Here is a 17,126-nt window from a genome sequence, read left to right on the forward strand (position 1 = left end):
ACAGCCACACCAGGTCCCTCTGCTACGAACTACTCTCTACTTGACTCTGCTTCCTATAACACACCCACTGACTAATACATTTCAGTGTGTGTGTGTGTGTGTGTGTGTGTGTGTGTGTGTGTGTGTGTGTGTGTGAGTGTGTGTGAGCCTAGTACACCAGACAGAGAAGAAGTAGTTGAGAATCACCTCTTCTTGACCAGCAGGATGGCTACGAGCACCAGCAGGATGAAGACGAGCACGCCAGCGCTGATCCCAGCGATCTTCACCACGCGGTCCGTCTGCTTGGCCGGGTCTGGGACCACTTCCGGCTCCTCGGTCGCACCTGAACACAAGATCCCTACAGCATTACTACCACATTTACAGCGTTACTACCACATCTACAGCGTTACTACCACATCTACAGCATTACTACCACATCTACAACATTACCACCACATCTACAGCATTACTACCACATCTACTGCATTACTACCACATCCCTACAGCATTACTACCACATCTACTGCATTACTACCACATCTACTGCATTTTTACCACATCTACAGCATTACTACTACATCTACAGCATTACTACCACATCTACAGCATTACTACCACATCCCTACAGCGTTACTATCACATATATACACTGTTACCATGACATGTATACAACATGAATACAACGTCACTATAACGTTACTATGTACAATATCTATACAACATTGCAATGCAGCTTTACTTCTTCTGTTTTCGAATGTGTTACACGATGCTGCGTGCTTTGGAATTAGGACACTGTGAGTGTCACACCCGACTCACAACATTTCATCACACGAATCCCCTTAAAGGAGCTTCTACCACAGAGGGGGATGAAGATGAATGGAAACAAATAATGGCGATTTTGAATTCAGATGCCACAGCGGAGACAGGTTTGAGCAGTTTTAAAAGATCTCTCTGTTCTCTTTCTGAGTCTTGATGATTCAGCAACTGTCAAAAACAGTTTAGAAATTAGAAGGACGTTTCAAAAACAACATTTGTTTCTGATGCTGCTTAAACTGCCACTGCTCTCATGTGTCAACGCAGCTCTACAGAGACAGAACTGAAAGCTTTATAGATGTCGCTAATATCTTAAAAGCCCCAGAGTGCTGTAGTATACCAGGAGATTCAGTGTCTGCTACAATAATCCAGGTCGTAAAACAAAACTCTTACTGAGTAAATCCTAATCTCACATCATTCAGACAAACGATCTTCCTGGTAAAGCAGAGGTAGGTGACCAGGGCGACCCTCGCTCCTGCTCCTCTCTCTCTCTCCGAACGAGGGCCAACTGAATTTTCCTCTCTGATCACCTCTATTGGCAGCCTGGCTCCATTTATTTCAATGTTGTACCTAACTGTACCACAGGTGTGGATGTGTCTCTGAGCCGGCACGGCTCCAGGACACTCGGCTCTTCAGCTGCTGTCCACCCCCATGTTCAGCCTGCCGTGACCCCTGCCGTGACCCCTCCACAGCTCCCACAGCCCTTCCTGAACGGCGACGGTCACAAGCAGATCATTGTTGTAAGAGCCGGGAGATGGCTTCAGAAGCTTTGCCATTATGGGATATACAGTTGAGCTAGGGGCCATCGTTGGATATTATGGGATATACAGTTGAGCGAGGAGCCGTTGTTTGATATTATGGGATATACACAAGGGTTATGAGCCATTGTATGACATTACGAGATACACTGTAGGGTGAGGAGCTATTGTTTGACATGATGGGGTTTGAACCTATGATCTAGGTCACATCTTCACTCTGGCCAGGATTGGTGACTAGCTTGGAGTCAAATAGGTCTCTCTATAAGAATAGCATGGCATTCAGTATCCTCGCTCGCAGAAGAGCACTGTAATCCCCTCACCCTTATCTCCATCCCCCTCCAGGGCAGAGGTCAGGCAGTACAATAGCACCCCCCCCCCCCACCCCTGCCCCCCAACCTCCCTCCAGCCAGCTCTAAAAGCTCTCAGGAACCTGGCTGGTTCCTAAGTGGTCCTCCCCACACTCCAACTATTAACCCAAATCCCACTGAACAGAGACTGAGCAGTGCTCTACTGCTGGAAGACAAGCAGAGCTGAACAAAGAAGGGTGGGCAGGGGGGCGGAAGGACAGGCAGTCTGTCTGTCTGGCGCAGCTCTATAGACAGACAGGAAGGTCCAGCCAAACCATTTGGTCAAGAACTAGGTCATTAGACATATGTGTTGGGTTAGAATGGAAGGGTTTTAAGATAGAGCTACTGTTTTTAGGTTCTGGAACAAGCACAGTGGTTCTAAAACTAGCTAGCTGAAGTTCCCGACATGATGCCATGAGTTAATTGGCAAGGTTGTAAAGCTAGTGCTAAGGTTCTAGAGTTTCAGGTAATGTTTTAGAGCTAGCACAGTGAGGGCAGGGGAGACTAAGAGAGACCAAGGTAGTCCAGGAGAGACCAGGGTAGATAAAACAAGCAACAGACCAGGCCTGCTCTACTAGGATGGATGGTGACACCAGTTTAAAGGTTATTAATCAATCCTGCTGTCTGGTGTTGGGACACAGCTCAGACATAATCCCTGTGTTGCCTCCAGAATACTTATGTTTCTGTCACTGCTTATAAGATAAATTCATGACAGAAGACTAGGAGGATATGTAATGGAATTGGATTACAACCATTTGGATGATAAAATCCCCTGCTTCAAATGAAAATCTATTTCCCTTGGTGACGACCGGACTAGCCTTATCAAACTGAGACACGGTTGCTTTGACAACCTCAGGGGCACACAGCACTCTGATGACATGAGCACAGGAAACGCACGATGACAGCAGGCCCAAAACACAAACAAATGCTCACCTAAAGCACTCAGTATGGACTTAATTTGGCTTGGCTAGTTGGTTTTTAGATTGCAGGGTATTCATGTGTGATCAGATATCCAACAGTTATGGAGGGAAACTGGGTAGGTGTAGAGGTGGGGGGTGACCTGTCTAAACAAACCACTGAAGTCAGTGATATACACACATCACCTTTATACAGTTTCTCAGATGCTCATTAGAAACTCAGACTATTTTTTTATGATGATGTAGTAGTGAGTCTGCTCTAACCAACATGCCAACCTGCCCATCCTCACTTCCTGCTTCCTGGCCATGCGACCAGCACACACAAACATGGGGAGACAGTTTTGGCCAGAGTAGCTTCTCTGGTTTGGGAGAGCTAGCTTCGTAGCTAGGAGGGTAGACGGACCAGCCGTCTGTGGATTATATAGACACAGCCCTTTCATGCCACTAAAATCCATCAGCATATGTTTGATAACTTGTAATCCTATGTTGGACAACAGAACCTAGAGAAGGTATCTTATCACATAACAAGCCCTTTAATAAAACAACCACAAGCCATCATCACCAAAGGGTATGACAGAATGAGCCAGCAATCAGTCCGATAAACCGTATAAACCAGTCAAAACTGGCACTGTATCCGTCTATATATCTGCCTCTCTCTCCTCTCTTTCTATCACGCTCTCTTTCTCTCTGGCAAAGCTCATCAGTAGAACAAGGTCCTTTACAAAAGCAAACACCACAAGTAAGTGGAGTGTGCTTGTGTGTATATATACACATACTATTAAGATAAAGTCAGTGGTATTGGATAGACTATGACCACCTTGTCAGAGTATATTTTACAGGGATGAGAAAGTAAATTCAGACCTTGGATGAAAATCTCTTACCTTTAGTAGCTAGTCTCAAACATTGAGTCTTTGTCTCCTGTACGACAAACAGAAAGATGTGTCAAGACAGGTTTGAAAAAGGGATTAGCTGCAGGGTTTGTCTGTGTCATGAGAGTAAGTTGCTGAAGACACGACAGAGATATGACTGCGATGGAGCCATGGAACTGACCTTCTCCACACTGCTGACGGCCTGGAAGTAGATGTTGTAGTTCTTCCTGGGGGCCAGCGGGGCGTTCCAGAAGCCCTGGTAGGTCTTGTTGTCTCCCACGGTGAAGGGTGAGGGCTCCAGAAGGTTCCCTGGGGGTAGCTCTGCGGCGTAGTAGTACGGGGAGCCGCCACTAGAGGTGCTGTGGAAAGATACGGGCACCTGGTAGCAGTCTGCGCTGGCCTGCCGCCGAGTCCTGTGGGGGTTCAGCTCTTCAACCACGATCTGATAGGCACTGGAGGGATGACGCCATAAAGGGTTAGCCAACAAATGGTCAGACCTAGTTTTTCCACCCTGACAGACAGACAGACAGGTAGGTAGATGACAGAGAAACATGCCGAGAGACAGATGGAGAGACAGGCAGGCAGAGAGAGACAGACAGATGTACAATGGAGGTAGAATTCCCAGCATGCCAGAGCAGATGGAGTTCCAGCACTACTGAGCGTGCTCAGTCCTCTCGTCTCGCTGCATGGCCTGTCAATGACAAACTGCTACAAACGAGCTGAACAGATGTCCTGCTGCTCCCCGCGGTCAGCCGGCTCTCTATGCTACCTACACACACACGTGCTCTCGCACATAACCATGCACACACACTGCCACAAAGACACACAAACACACACACGTTCTTACACATACCCATACACATACGCCAACAGAGGCTCACATACCCAAACACAAACACACACGCAACTTTAATCCGCACAGACACAGACAAGCACACACATGCGATTCTCCTTCTCTCTCATACCCAATATGCTGATGGAGTGAGATTGTGGTGAAGCTGAGCAGGAGAACAGACGAGCAAGCTGAGCCCATGTTACTGTACGGTGCTTGGACCCTGAGGATGGTCTTTTGGTGTGAAGGTAGCTTGAACAGTTTACCCGCGCTCTGTCAAATCTGGTCCCTGACCTGAACCAGCCCCTGAACCAGCCCTGCTACACTGTGACTCTATCAGTATTATTGTCTTTGCTCAAACCCCTGCCTTTGTTTTCATAATTCTCACAAATCTTTTAATCTGTTAAACTAGACATAATCCACAATCCAGTTGATATCTCTCCACATCTCTTCATGGGGTGCCTGGTTATGAGATTATGGTTCTCTCAGCCGTGAGAATGACAATAAGCCATAACATCTGCACAGATGAGACCACATACACAATATTTGGCCTGAATTGTTTGTTACAATAAGGAAACACTAACACTATGGCATTATTACATCATAATCATACTCTTACGGTCTGTGTGTGTGTGTGTGTGTGTGTGTGTGTGTGTGCGTGTGCGTGCGTGCATTGCCCATGCCTCCGTGAGGAAAAAAAAAATCCCCAAATAGTCCCCTACACCAGTAGCAAGACCTGTGATTGGTTATCCAGTGATGAACTAAACTTCCTCTAAAGCTCAGACCTGTGATTGGCTGGCTCACCTGATTGGCGCTCCCTTGGCCTGTGCAGGCTTCAGGAGCACAGTGATGGTGGTAGCTGTCTCATTCAGGAATGCCTCCATCCCGTCATACTCCTCCAAGGTAGGAGCTGGTAAGAGATGAGAGGTCAGAGGTCAAGAAGCAATGAGTGTGTGTGTGTGTGTTGTTGAGGTCTTGCAGTAGATGTGTCACTCTTCCCTGTCTGATTGTCAGAGCTCCAACCAGCTGAAGTCAGAACTCATCCTCCAGGTAAACAGCAAAGCTCAAGCACTATGAAGCTTCCAACAGCCCCACGCAACACTAACTCATAATAGCTGCCTTTAGTATGAGCAGGCATGCTTATTTCCTGCGATTATATCTACATTAGAGATATTATATATCTGGCATTAGAGTCAGGCACTTAGCAAATGCAGTGCAAGGCCCAGCAGAGCTTTATTATAACACATAACTGTGCACCTCTCGTTCACCTTTGCTCGATCTCCATTCCTTACCCCTGTGCTCACCTCGTCTCCTCCCGCGGTTTCACTTTCCTCTCCCCCTCTAGACTTATCTCTCTCACCATCCGTCCACCTCTTGCTCTCCTCTCCCCTTTCTCTCTGCTCCTCTTCCCCCCCCCCCCTCTCTCTCTCTCTCTCCCTTATTTGAGTCAGAAGTCTTTCATCTTGTTCAGGGTGCTCTCCCTCTTCCTCTCACCTGTTCATCTGATGAATACCTTACTGAGCCTGGAGCTGATATTAGCAGATAAAAAGGGCATTGCTACACACCGACACATGAATACTGTACACCCCTAACACACACTCATAAACTCATATGCACATAAATACACCTATAACAATATAATATGGATTCAAAATATAAGGCTTCACGTACAAGTTTCTCTTCATAGGTGATGTGGACAAATCACACTAGGGATTAAGATAACATTCTAACCAATCATAAGGCAGAACATGAAAGGGCCGGCAGAACCAACCAAGGGGATTGGAGGGGAGATGTACCTGAGATGTTGGTGGTGACGTTGAGTGTGGCTGGCAGTCCGAAACCCTTGGAGGTGGAGGCTCTGATGAGGAACTGGTAGGTGGTGCCTGGGTGGAGCTGGGAGAACAGGTGGTGGGAGGAGTTGCAGGGCAGGGACACCACCAGCGGGGGGCGCAGCAAAGACACTGAGGGGTCGAACGAACGCACCCCACAGTAGCTGATCTGGTTGGATGAAGACGAAGAGAAGGAAGGGGAGGAGGAGGATGGAAAAGAGAAGGATGATGGGGATCAAGAAGAAGGTGTTTAAACATGGAGACACTCGGGTAGGAAGGAGATTTGTACCTCTGCTGGCTACCTTCTCCCTTACCCTCTCCCTCCACCTACCTCATACTGGGTGAGGACCCCGTTGGGCTCCAGAGGGTCTTTCCAGTAGAGGAAGATCTTGTCTTCAAAGGGCGTGGCTCTCAGGGAGCGGCTCGGGACTGGGCCCGGCACTGAGGAGACAAGGACACAACATGTCACAGGGGGCAAGGACACAACATGTCACAGGGGGCAAGGACACAACATGTCATAGGGGGCAAGGACACAACATGTCATAGGAGACAAGGACACAACATGTCATAGGAGACAAGGACACAACATGTCATAGGAGACAAGGACACAACATGTCATAGGGGGCAAGGACACAACATGTCCTAGGGGGCAAGGACACAACATGTCATAGGAGACAAGGACACAACATGTCATAGGGGGCAAGGACACAACATGTCATAGGAGACAAGGACACAACATGTCATAGGAGACAAGGACACAACATGTCATAGGGGGCAAGGACACAACATGTCCTAGGGGGCAAGGACACAACATGTCACATGGGGCAAGGACACAACATGTTATAGGGGGCAAGGACACACCATGACATAGGAGACAAGGAGACAACATGACACAGGGGGCAAGGACACAACATGTTATAGGGGGCAAGGACACACCATGACATAGGAGACAAGGAGACAACATGACATAGGGGACAAGGGGACAACATGACATAGGGGACAAAGATAAAACACGATGTAAGGGAAAGGAGAAGAGGGGGCAGCATAATACAGACGTCACTGAATGGACAGGAGACAAGAAGACACCTACAGGACAGGACAGCGGAGACCAGGAGACACACCAGACACGGGTCCACCTACCGTCCTCGTCCGTCTGGATGACGGTCTCGTCGCTCTCCTTGCGGCCCTCTGGGTTGGTAAGGATCATTTTCAGGCTGACGTTGGTGTTGGGGGGCAGACCGGCCACCACGTGGCGGGGAGCTTTGGGGTCCATGTCCAGGCAGTCGGCCCTGCTCTGGTTGAGGGCGCTGTGGTAGTGGTAGCAGATGGTGACGTTGAAGGTGTGGCAGCGTGTGATGTTGTAGCCCAGAGACTCCCAGTCCACAGCGATGAAGCGGGCCTGCGTCTCAGCTATCTTCAGGCTCTTAGGGGTTCGCATGGGCTCTGAGGAGAAGGGGGGCTGTTAACATTAAACTGGTTTGTGTGTGTGTGTGTGTGTGTGTGTGTTTGTATGTGTGTGCGTCAATGCACTAAAGTGTCTACAGGTTGTCTATAATAGACCAGAGACTGCTGGGTGAAAGCTGTTGACCTCTCTCCATCTCTCTCTCTCCGCTTCCACCTTCCCCCCCCCCCCAGCTACTCCTTCTTCCTCCCCCTCTTCCTGACAGAACAAGCATTTAATAAACGCCTGCTGAACCCCCAGACTGAAATTCAATTTCTGCTGTGCGCGTCGTCAGCCGGTGACATGATAGTTCAATAGCAGGAGGACCATTTACACACACACAGATAATTACTGAAACAAAAGCAGAGAGGGGGAGATGGCAGACAGGGAGACAAGGACACAGGCACTCATCCCCAACAGGCACCTCTTCCTCTAACAAGTCATTATTTTCCTGTCACTCACTCACACACGCGATACACAGACACGCAACAACATGCACAGACACATGCGCATGCAGACAGACAGACAGACACAGAGAGGGTCATTTCCGCAGGAGATGATTAAACGTGGACAGGTCTGGAGACACATCTGAATGATGGAAGGATGGAGAGAAGAAGGGAGTGTTTATAGGAGAACCGTTTACTGGTCTGGTCAAGGTCAGAAGGAGGAGAGAAGAGTGGATGAGAGGAGAGAAGCCTCATTTAAATTACCAAATACAGATCATCTCAGACTTGAAATGTCAAGCAGACAATAAGAACTTCCTTACAGTACACACACACACACACAATCTTCAACCACAGACCTTAAAACAAAAAGATACATTTGGTTTGATAAGACAATAGCATTACCTCCCTCTCCTCCACTCCCTTCCTCCGTCCCTCCCGACATCCATCCTTTCAGTTCTACATCTCTCTCCCTCCCTCTCAATCTTTCTCTTTCTTTCTTGATCTCTCTCCCTGTCCCTCTCTCCTTCCCTCTCACTCTTGCTTTCTCTATCCTTCTCCTTCCCTCTCACTCTATCCCTCTCTATCTCTCTCCTTCCCTCCCTCTCTCTTCAGTGTGTTCCTCGGCCCCGGACGATGATTAACAAGGTGTGTGCCTTCAGTCCTGATCAATACACCTGATCTCCTGCATTAACTTTACAGATTAGTCTCACACACACACACACGCACACACACACACACACACACAAACACACATACCCCTCACACTTATAATAAATTCCATCGATCAGCTGTGATGCTAAAATCCAGCAGCTTTTTTCGGGTTTAAGTTTACAGGAGATATAGTTTCTGGAGACATACCCACAAACACACACACACACACACACAACCACACACAGATCATCATGGAGCAAGGCTCTAGGCAATTTGTTAACTTGTACTCTAAAGATACCTAAATAGTGCGGAGTGGAGTAGGGAGGGAGGGAGGGAGGGAGGGAGGGAGGGAGGGAGGGAGGGAGGGAGGGAGGGAGGGAGGGAGGGAGGGAGGGAGGGAGGGAGGGAGGGAGGGAGGGAGGGAGGGAGGGAGGGAGGGAGGGAGGGAGGGAGGGAGGGAGGGAGGGAGGGAGGGAGGGAGGGAGGGAGGGAGGGAGGGAGGGAGGGAAAGACAGAGGTATGAGGGGTAGGAAGATCTGGAGTGTGTCCAAGTGGGACGTGTCCCAACAATGTGGCCTCTCACTCCCTGGTGTCCCCATCTCTGGGGACACCACATCTGTCACTGACGAAGAACAAAGACTGCTCTAACACTGTCTGAGCAACAACACACCCTCGTTCACTCCCTCCGTCTCTTCCTTTCAATCCCTCCATAGTGCTCCCTCTACCATCTCTCTCCCCCTCTACTTTTACTCTACTTTTCTCTATATGTATTGCTTGTTTTCCCCTCTCTGTTCAACCTCCTACAATCAACTATCCACAAAAACAGACATGCCCACTTGCACATCGACAAAACGTTCTAAACTATACAAACACACACACATACTCTCAAGAGACTGAACACACACATTCAGCAAACTGAACATACACACACACACACACATGCTAAAGCAGACTCTTCCATCAGTTATCTGACAGTAGAAGGCATGGAGGAACATTGGATTCCCCTTCCTCCTCTCCTCTTCTCTTCTCTCCTTTCCCCCTCCCACCCTCTTGTACTCTCCTCGTCTTGCCCCTTTCCTATCTTCTCCTCCCCCCTTTCCTCCCTTCCCCTCCTCTCCATCCATCCCTCCCATCCTCTCCTCCCCTCCATCCTCCTCACACCAGAGGCAGAAAGATCTCGTTCAATTATATCATGCTAATTCACGGCTGTGTCTTCCCAGGAAGGTAAATATTGTTGTAGTTCTGAAGGCTCAGTGCACACACAGACACACACACACACACACAGAGACTACAGACAAAAACAGACACCTGTGCCCATACACACACAGATACACACACACACACCAGGCTCAAAGAACAACACACTGGAGAAGCATACAGGGTCTGTCTGGTGGAATGGTGGATTAGAACTGTAATTACAGCAGCAGTCTTCTGTTTGCTCTCAGATTACAGGACCGCAATTCCCAGAATTCAGTTCCCATTTTACCAAGATTCAGCACACCAGTTTGACAGACATATATACAGAACATTTAACAGGCTAGATAAGAAGTAAGAAAATGTCCATTATAAAGGTGAAATCCTCTCTTCTCTGGAAGTCTCTGTCTCCCTCAGTAAGAGAGACTAGCTGAGTATCTCCAGTAAGAGAGACTAGCTGAATATCCCTCAGTAAGAGAGACTAGCTGAATATCCCTCAGTAAGAGAGACTAGCTGAGTCTCTCTCAATAAGATAGACTAGCTGAGTCTCTCTCAGTGAGAGAGACTAGTTGAGTATCCCCAGTAAGAGAGAATAGCTGAGTATCTCCAATAAAAGAGATTAGCTGAGTCTCTCTCAGTAAGAGAGAGTACCTGAGTATCTCCAGTAAGAGAGACTAGCTGAGTATCTCCAGTAAGAGAGATTAGCTGAGTCTCTCTCACTAAGAGAGAGTACCTGAGTATCTCCAGTAAGAGAGACTAGCTGAGTATCCCCAGTAAGATAGACTTGATGAGTCTCACTTGTAAGAGAGACTAGCTGCGTCTCACCAGTAAGAGACACTAGCTGAGTCTCCCCAGTAAGAGAGACTAGCTGAGTATCCCTCAGTAAGAGACTAGCTGAGAGTCTCTGTCTTCCTCAAGTGCTGCTTGTCAGAGCGCTGTTACTCACACAGGAAAGCGCTCTCTCTCCATTGCTTTCATCACTTTCTCTCACCATCAATTTCTCTTTCTCCTCACACTCACTCCTTCATCAATTTATTTCGGTTCCTATTGCTTTCTCTACCATTCTCTACCCTCCTCTCTCTCTTATTGTTTGGATTCACTCAGTGGTCAGTCAGTCAGTCTCTCTCTCTCTCTCTCTCTCTCTCTCTCTCTCTCTCTCGCGCTCGCTCTCTCTCTCGCTCTCTCTCGCTCTCTCTCGCTCTCTGTCTCTCTCTCACTCTGTCTATCTCTCACACACACACCTCCTCCTTCTTCTCTTCCTTCTTTCACTCTATTTCTTCATTGCTCCATCCTTGTCAATTTCACCCCCACCCACCCCAACACCACCCACCTCTCTGTGGGTCAACTGTGTTGAGATTAGGTGAGGGGGCTGTATAGATGAGAGGGGGGGGGGGGGGGCATCTGGCCTTCAGATATTCTGGTTAATAACCTCGTTGATTACCTCATCTCTTTATCCCCACCACCCCACCTCCGCCCCCTCCTACGGTCCCACCCACCCCCGTGGGAGGCCTCATCGATGCAGACAGCAACCAATCACACAACAGCTGCCCACACATTTCCCATAATTCAATTTCTCATCTCATCCAGCCTCATATCGAACCACTCCAAAATAACACTTGGCCAGCGTATATGTGTGTGTGCGTGTACGTGTGTCCGCGCATGTGTGTGTGTGTGTTTGTATGGTTTAGTGAGATCCAATATCATTAGGTTTTAATTGTGTTTCTAGCTGGTGTGTGGTCCCCTGTGGTCCAGGCTGGGCCTGCAGGGAGGCTGAGGAGAGAGCAGGATCTCTAATGGTCTCTGCTCCATCAACCTCTGCTGCCTCGCACAACACATCTGCCTAATGGTCCCCCCCCCCCCCCACACACACACACACACTGTACATCAATACTACTAAGAGAGGGAGAGAATAGCCATTAACTCTCTCTAGACAAATATCTGTAAATAAGAGATAATTGTTAGTTTAATTCCCTCCTACATTTATACCACTATAGCATTTCTTGGGTTTAACCCTCTCACTTCCTGGATTAGACCCTACCACTTCCTGGATTTAACTCTACCACTACATGGGTTGGACCCTTCCACTCCCTGTGTTGGACTCTACTTCTTTCTGGGTAAGATCCACTTCAATTTCTTGATACTCATATCTCTAACTCTCTCCCCCTTTCGTCTTTCCATCTCTCTCATTCCTCATCGATCTTGTCTCTCTGTGTGTCTCCCCCCCCCACCTCTCTCTATCTCTCTGCAGCAGTGTCTCTCCCTTCTGCTCCTCTCTCCCTTCCTCTCTCCATCTCTCCCAATATCCACCTCTGTCAATCCATCTCTATCATCTCTGTCCCCTCCGCCCCCGCCCCTCTGTCTGCAGCACCTGTAGCTGCCCCCCCCCCCCATCCCAACTCCCAGGCTTCAGACAGGCTTGGCTGAGAGAGGGAATCTATAATGTGACTGAGCCATCTGTTACTTACAGCATGCAAACAAGACCAGTGTTTGGATCCTCCACACTCACAACACAGTTGTTCACTTACACAAGTAAGAGATGCCTCCTGTGCGTGGTGAACTTAATTAAAGTCCTCAATTTTCCATCTCAGGCTGTCGATTTAGGGAGAGCATTTTTTTTTCTCTCGAAAAGCGTTCCACATGCACGGCTTTGTACCCAGCCTGGATGAAACTGCTGGGGTTCAAAGTCCAGCTAGGCAGAAAGATGTTTTTTAACAGCAGATTTAAAGCCATCGTTTTGGGTTTTGGCGTGGGTGTGTGCGGCTCCTCTGGAGAGGATGGGACCTGCTCTGAGGGAATATCATGCAGGATACCATCCCCTTCTCCAGTCAGTTTATCTGATGAAATGTTCATCACAGAACATGAGGGGTGTTACTGAACACCGAGGAGGAGGGTAGGAGGAGAGGAAGGGGAGAATGGAAGAAGAAGGGATGTGTTACCACGGTGAGGTTGGGTTACTAAGGGTTAGTTATTATGGGCTGGAGCATGTACTAACAGAGGCATCAGGCACCAAGACCAGGCCTCTGCTCCCAGGAGGAGGGTGGGGGCATGGGGTGGCAAACTCAACACTCCATCTATTCATCCACTTCCATCCCTCGCTCTTTCTGTCTCCTCCCTCCCTGGCTCACGCTCTCTTCCCTCCCACTGAAACCCTAAACTGAAGGGGCTGGGGAGGGGAGGGGGGGCTGGGGGGCTGGGGAGGGGGTGGTTTGGGCGACAAAGTGGTGAGACCCTCACTAACTGCCCTGAGGATAGGAAAGCCATCGAGCATCTCTCTCTTTCTCTCTCCCCATGCTTCCGTCCCTCGCCACTATGACTTTCATCTGTGTTACTGAGCCGTCAAACTAATTTGGCAGTCACAATACTTCCTCTCCTTCCTTTTCTTTGACTAAAACATCTAAATATCTCATTTCAGTGGTAACTGATATTAATAAGACTCAATACCACTCAGAATAAAATATTTAGATCACTGAGGACCAAGACTCTGCCAGCCTGTCACACTGGGAGAGTTGAGAGTTAAATCTGGTGCACCTCATAACTACTGCCATCGATAGCTACAACAATTGAACAATTACCAGCCAATATATGTAATCACCTTCACACTCCTGTACGTGTATCTCCCTCCAACTCCCTCCCTCACCCCCCTTCTTTGTCTATTTTTCTACTCCACCAGCACCCCCCTCATTCCCTCCCTCCCTCTCTATACCATGGTGATGGCATGGCAGATTCATTGTGATGGTATTCAGATCAATGGTTGTAATGAAATCCCCCTTTAGTGAATGGGCCAGTTTAACAGCAGGCTGATAACCATGATAATATTCAACGCTTTATACCTGTGTGTGTGTGTGTGTGTGTTTTACTTGATATGAGTGTGTACCCAGAACGAAAGGGAACTCAGCCATGTGTTAAAGAAACTAATTTCTATGGCTTAGAGGGCCTCTGAAATGAACGCAGTCAAATAATGACTGTTAAAATGAGCTTCTTAATAGTGTTTCTGCCTGCAGGGCCTATCACAATCAATATCAGCAGCTGAGCATTGATCACCACTGGCAGTTCAATATGCCAGGAGGGAGGGAGGGGGGGGGCACTTAGAACCATGCTTCTCACTCTGCCACAGAACCCTTCTTGTAGAATCCTATACCTCAACCCTTCGAGAATCATTGAACTCAATTAGAGAACCCTATTTACGACACATTGTCATACACACACTGTATGACAAAGAATGTTCCAATAGAGTACTCGATGGTTCTATGGACTGTCACTTCCTAACTAACTGGGTCCCTATTCCCCCTGAGCTCCACTGCTGTTCCCCCTGAGCTTCACTGCTGTTCCCCCTGAGCTCCACTGCTGTTCCCCCTGAGCTCCACTGCTGTTCCCCCTGAGCTCCACTGCTGTTCCCCCTGAGATCCACTGCTGTTCCCCCTGAACTCCACTGCTGTTCCCCCTGAGCTCCACTGCTGTTCCCCCTGAGATCCACTGCTGTTCCCCCTGAACTCCACTGCTGTTCCCCCTGAGCTCCACTGCTGTTCCCCCTGAGATCCACTGCTGTTCCCCCTGAGCTCCACTGCTGTTCCCCCTGAGATCCACTGCTGTTCCCCCTGAGCTCCACTGCTGTTCCCCCTGAGATCCACTGCTGTTCCCCCTGAGATCCACTGCTGACCTAAATATATGATAATACCCCATTACCTGCACTAATAATCCCCACACACAGCACAAAAGACATTGCAATGAAATCCGTTCTAGCAAGTGAGGTTCTTGTGTGTGTGTGTGTGTGTGTGTGTGTGTGCGTGTGTGTGTGTGTGTGTGTGTGTGTGTGTGTGTGAAAGAGAGAGAGGGAGGGAGGGAGGGAAACAGAGCGATAGAGAGAAAGTCATTTCTACATGGCCCTTTAAGCCATGCTTCCATTCCAGAGGAAGGCTCCAGGACAGCTCATTCAGTGTTAGAGCACGGAGCCATGATCAATAGACTCTCCTGCAGGAGCATGCTGACATTTGTACAAAATAAATTACACAGAGAGCATAGAGAGCACACGCACAAATATACATATAAATACAATACTGGTTCTCTGGAGAGTAGCCTACAGCTCTCTTATAATGCCTTTTGTGTGTGTGTATGTCATAATGCCTGCTCCCTCAAACCCACAGAACCACGCTTCCAGATTGTGAATGTTAGCGTCAACTTTCCAACTCTTCATCCTCAACCCCCCCAAAACTCCCTCATCCCTCTACCTCTCCCTTCGTTTTTCATGGCTCCATCTCTCTCCACCTGTCTCTCATCTCTCCGTATCTATTGGTTCTTATATCTCTCTCCATCCTCATCTCTCCCTCTTCATCTCTCCCTCTTTCTCTCCCTCCTCATCTCTCCCTCCTTATCTCTCCATCTCTGTCTCCGTGACTCTACATATGAGTTCTGAATCTCTCCCCGCTTCGCTAGTCCAGGCGCCATGGCAACCTCCTGGAGTCAAGATCTAGCCTAGTATCCCATAAATGAATGAGACTCCAGTCCAGGGTGAGCCCTTAAAGACCCCCAGAACACACACACACGTGTACTCACACACACAAAGGAACACACAAAGATATAAACAGAGGCACACACACACAGACATACACTGAAACAAATACACTTACACAAACAGACAAATACACACCACTTAATTTCCTGAGAAAACAACATGAGAGGAGCAGTGTGTCTGTAATAGCCTTGGGCCACCATTTGTATGCTAATGAGACACAACAGCCAATCACACAACAGGTGTACTGGAGGACACGCAAGAGAAGAGAAGGAGGTGAGGAGAGGAGGGAGTGGAGGTGAGGAAAGGAGGGTAGGAGAGGAGGGAGTGGAAGTGAGGAAAGGAGGGTAGGAGAGGAGGGAGTGGAGGTGAGGAAAGGAGGGTGAGTAGAGGAGAAGAGAGTCAGGGGCGGAGGGTGAGGAGAGGGGGATGAGAAGGAGAGTTGAGAGTTGTGAGACATGTTCTGCTCACCTGCACACTTGGTCCTGGTGATGAGGGGGGGCCCAGGCATACCGGTGCCCCCTTCTTTGGGTCTGGTCAGCAGAACCCTAATCTCATACTCTGTGTCTGGGTCCAGGTGCCACAGTTTGTAGTTGGGGGAGTTGACAGCGTGTGTCTCTGTCCAGCTCCCTGACGTCATCCTGTACTGCACCTCTTTCAAGATGATTGGTCCGTCGCCAAAGATAGAGTTGGCGTTGAGCTGGATCAGCAGGTAGGTGGGGCCAACGCCTAGCAACTGGGGTGGGGCTATGGGCCGCGGGGGCTCTGGTAGGAAGAACAAACAGGAAACAAAAGGATGAACCTGAGCTGTGATTGGTGGAAAGCAGTTTACACCAACACTGTAACACACACACACACGCACATGTACAAACACACAAACGCACATATACAAACACTCACACGCACTTCAGCGTGAGCCCTGTCAACGGCCTCACTTATTTAGTGACCCATAGCTCATAATCTATCGAAATGAACAGACAGGTTTTTCTGAATAAGGACATGTTCCTTTTAGTCTGTTGAGTGGTTTGTTTTCCGGCCTAGTTATCTCTCATATTCAGGTAACAAAAATACTTTTTCTCATTGGTGCATTCTGATGTTCCAATTCTCATCCACAAATTACATCGCAGATCTTTGTGTGGACTTGGACATTTTACTTTATATTACTTAATAAAAGTGTGTGTGTGATTATTTGTTTTTGTGTATGTGCATGTTTGTATGTGTGTGTGTGTGTGTGTGTGTGTGTGTGTGTTGTGTGCATGATGGTGTGTGCGTGCCTGAGAAGTTAAGGTTTATTGGATTTTAAAGCGACCACCTAAAATGGAGCAAGCAGGAGCATCTTTGCAATTTATTTTCAAACACAATTAATTAGGTGTGTGTGCTGTTGGTAGGGGAAGTCATTTTGAAGAGAACAGAGTCCATCAGCGAAGGAAACGGTGGAGGAGAGAGAGGGAGAATAGAGGGAGAGGAAAGAGGGAGAAGCGAGCGAGAGAGAAAAAGAGAGAGAGAATAGAGGGAGAGAGAATAATGGGAGAGAGGCAGAGGGG

General features: G+C 48.4%; 1 protein-coding gene across 6 annotated transcripts in view; it reads right to left on the reverse strand.

The window, feature by feature from the left end:
- Nucleotides 1–17,126, reverse strand: part of ptprk (protein tyrosine phosphatase receptor type K) — a 72,166-nt gene that overhangs the window by 15,102 nt on the left and 39,938 nt on the right. For all 6 annotated transcript variants that reach the window (XM_084699592.1, XM_084699590.1, XM_084699595.1 and 3 more), the window contains exons 7-14: nucleotides 16,054–16,347; nucleotides 7,485–7,787; nucleotides 6,676–6,785; nucleotides 6,312–6,513; nucleotides 5,320–5,425; nucleotides 3,865–4,135; nucleotides 3,696–3,732; nucleotides 187–322 (exon numbers count right to left, since the gene is read on the reverse strand). In XM_084699592.1, the coding sequence (XP_084555718.1) occupies nucleotides 187–322; nucleotides 3,696–3,732; nucleotides 3,865–4,135; nucleotides 5,320–5,425; nucleotides 6,312–6,513; nucleotides 6,676–6,785; nucleotides 7,485–7,787; nucleotides 16,054–16,347 (1,459 nt within the window). The remainder of the gene's footprint in view (nucleotides 1–186; nucleotides 323–3,695; nucleotides 3,733–3,864; nucleotides 4,136–5,319; nucleotides 5,426–6,311; nucleotides 6,514–6,675; nucleotides 6,786–7,484; nucleotides 7,788–16,053; nucleotides 16,348–17,126) is intronic.

Source organism: Hypomesus nipponensis, chromosome 6 (assembly GCF_054491055.1).
Source record: "Hypomesus nipponensis isolate SF chromosome 6, ASM5449105v1, whole genome shotgun sequence".
Taxonomy (NCBI): domain Eukaryota; kingdom Metazoa; phylum Chordata; class Actinopteri; order Osmeriformes; family Osmeridae; genus Hypomesus; species Hypomesus nipponensis.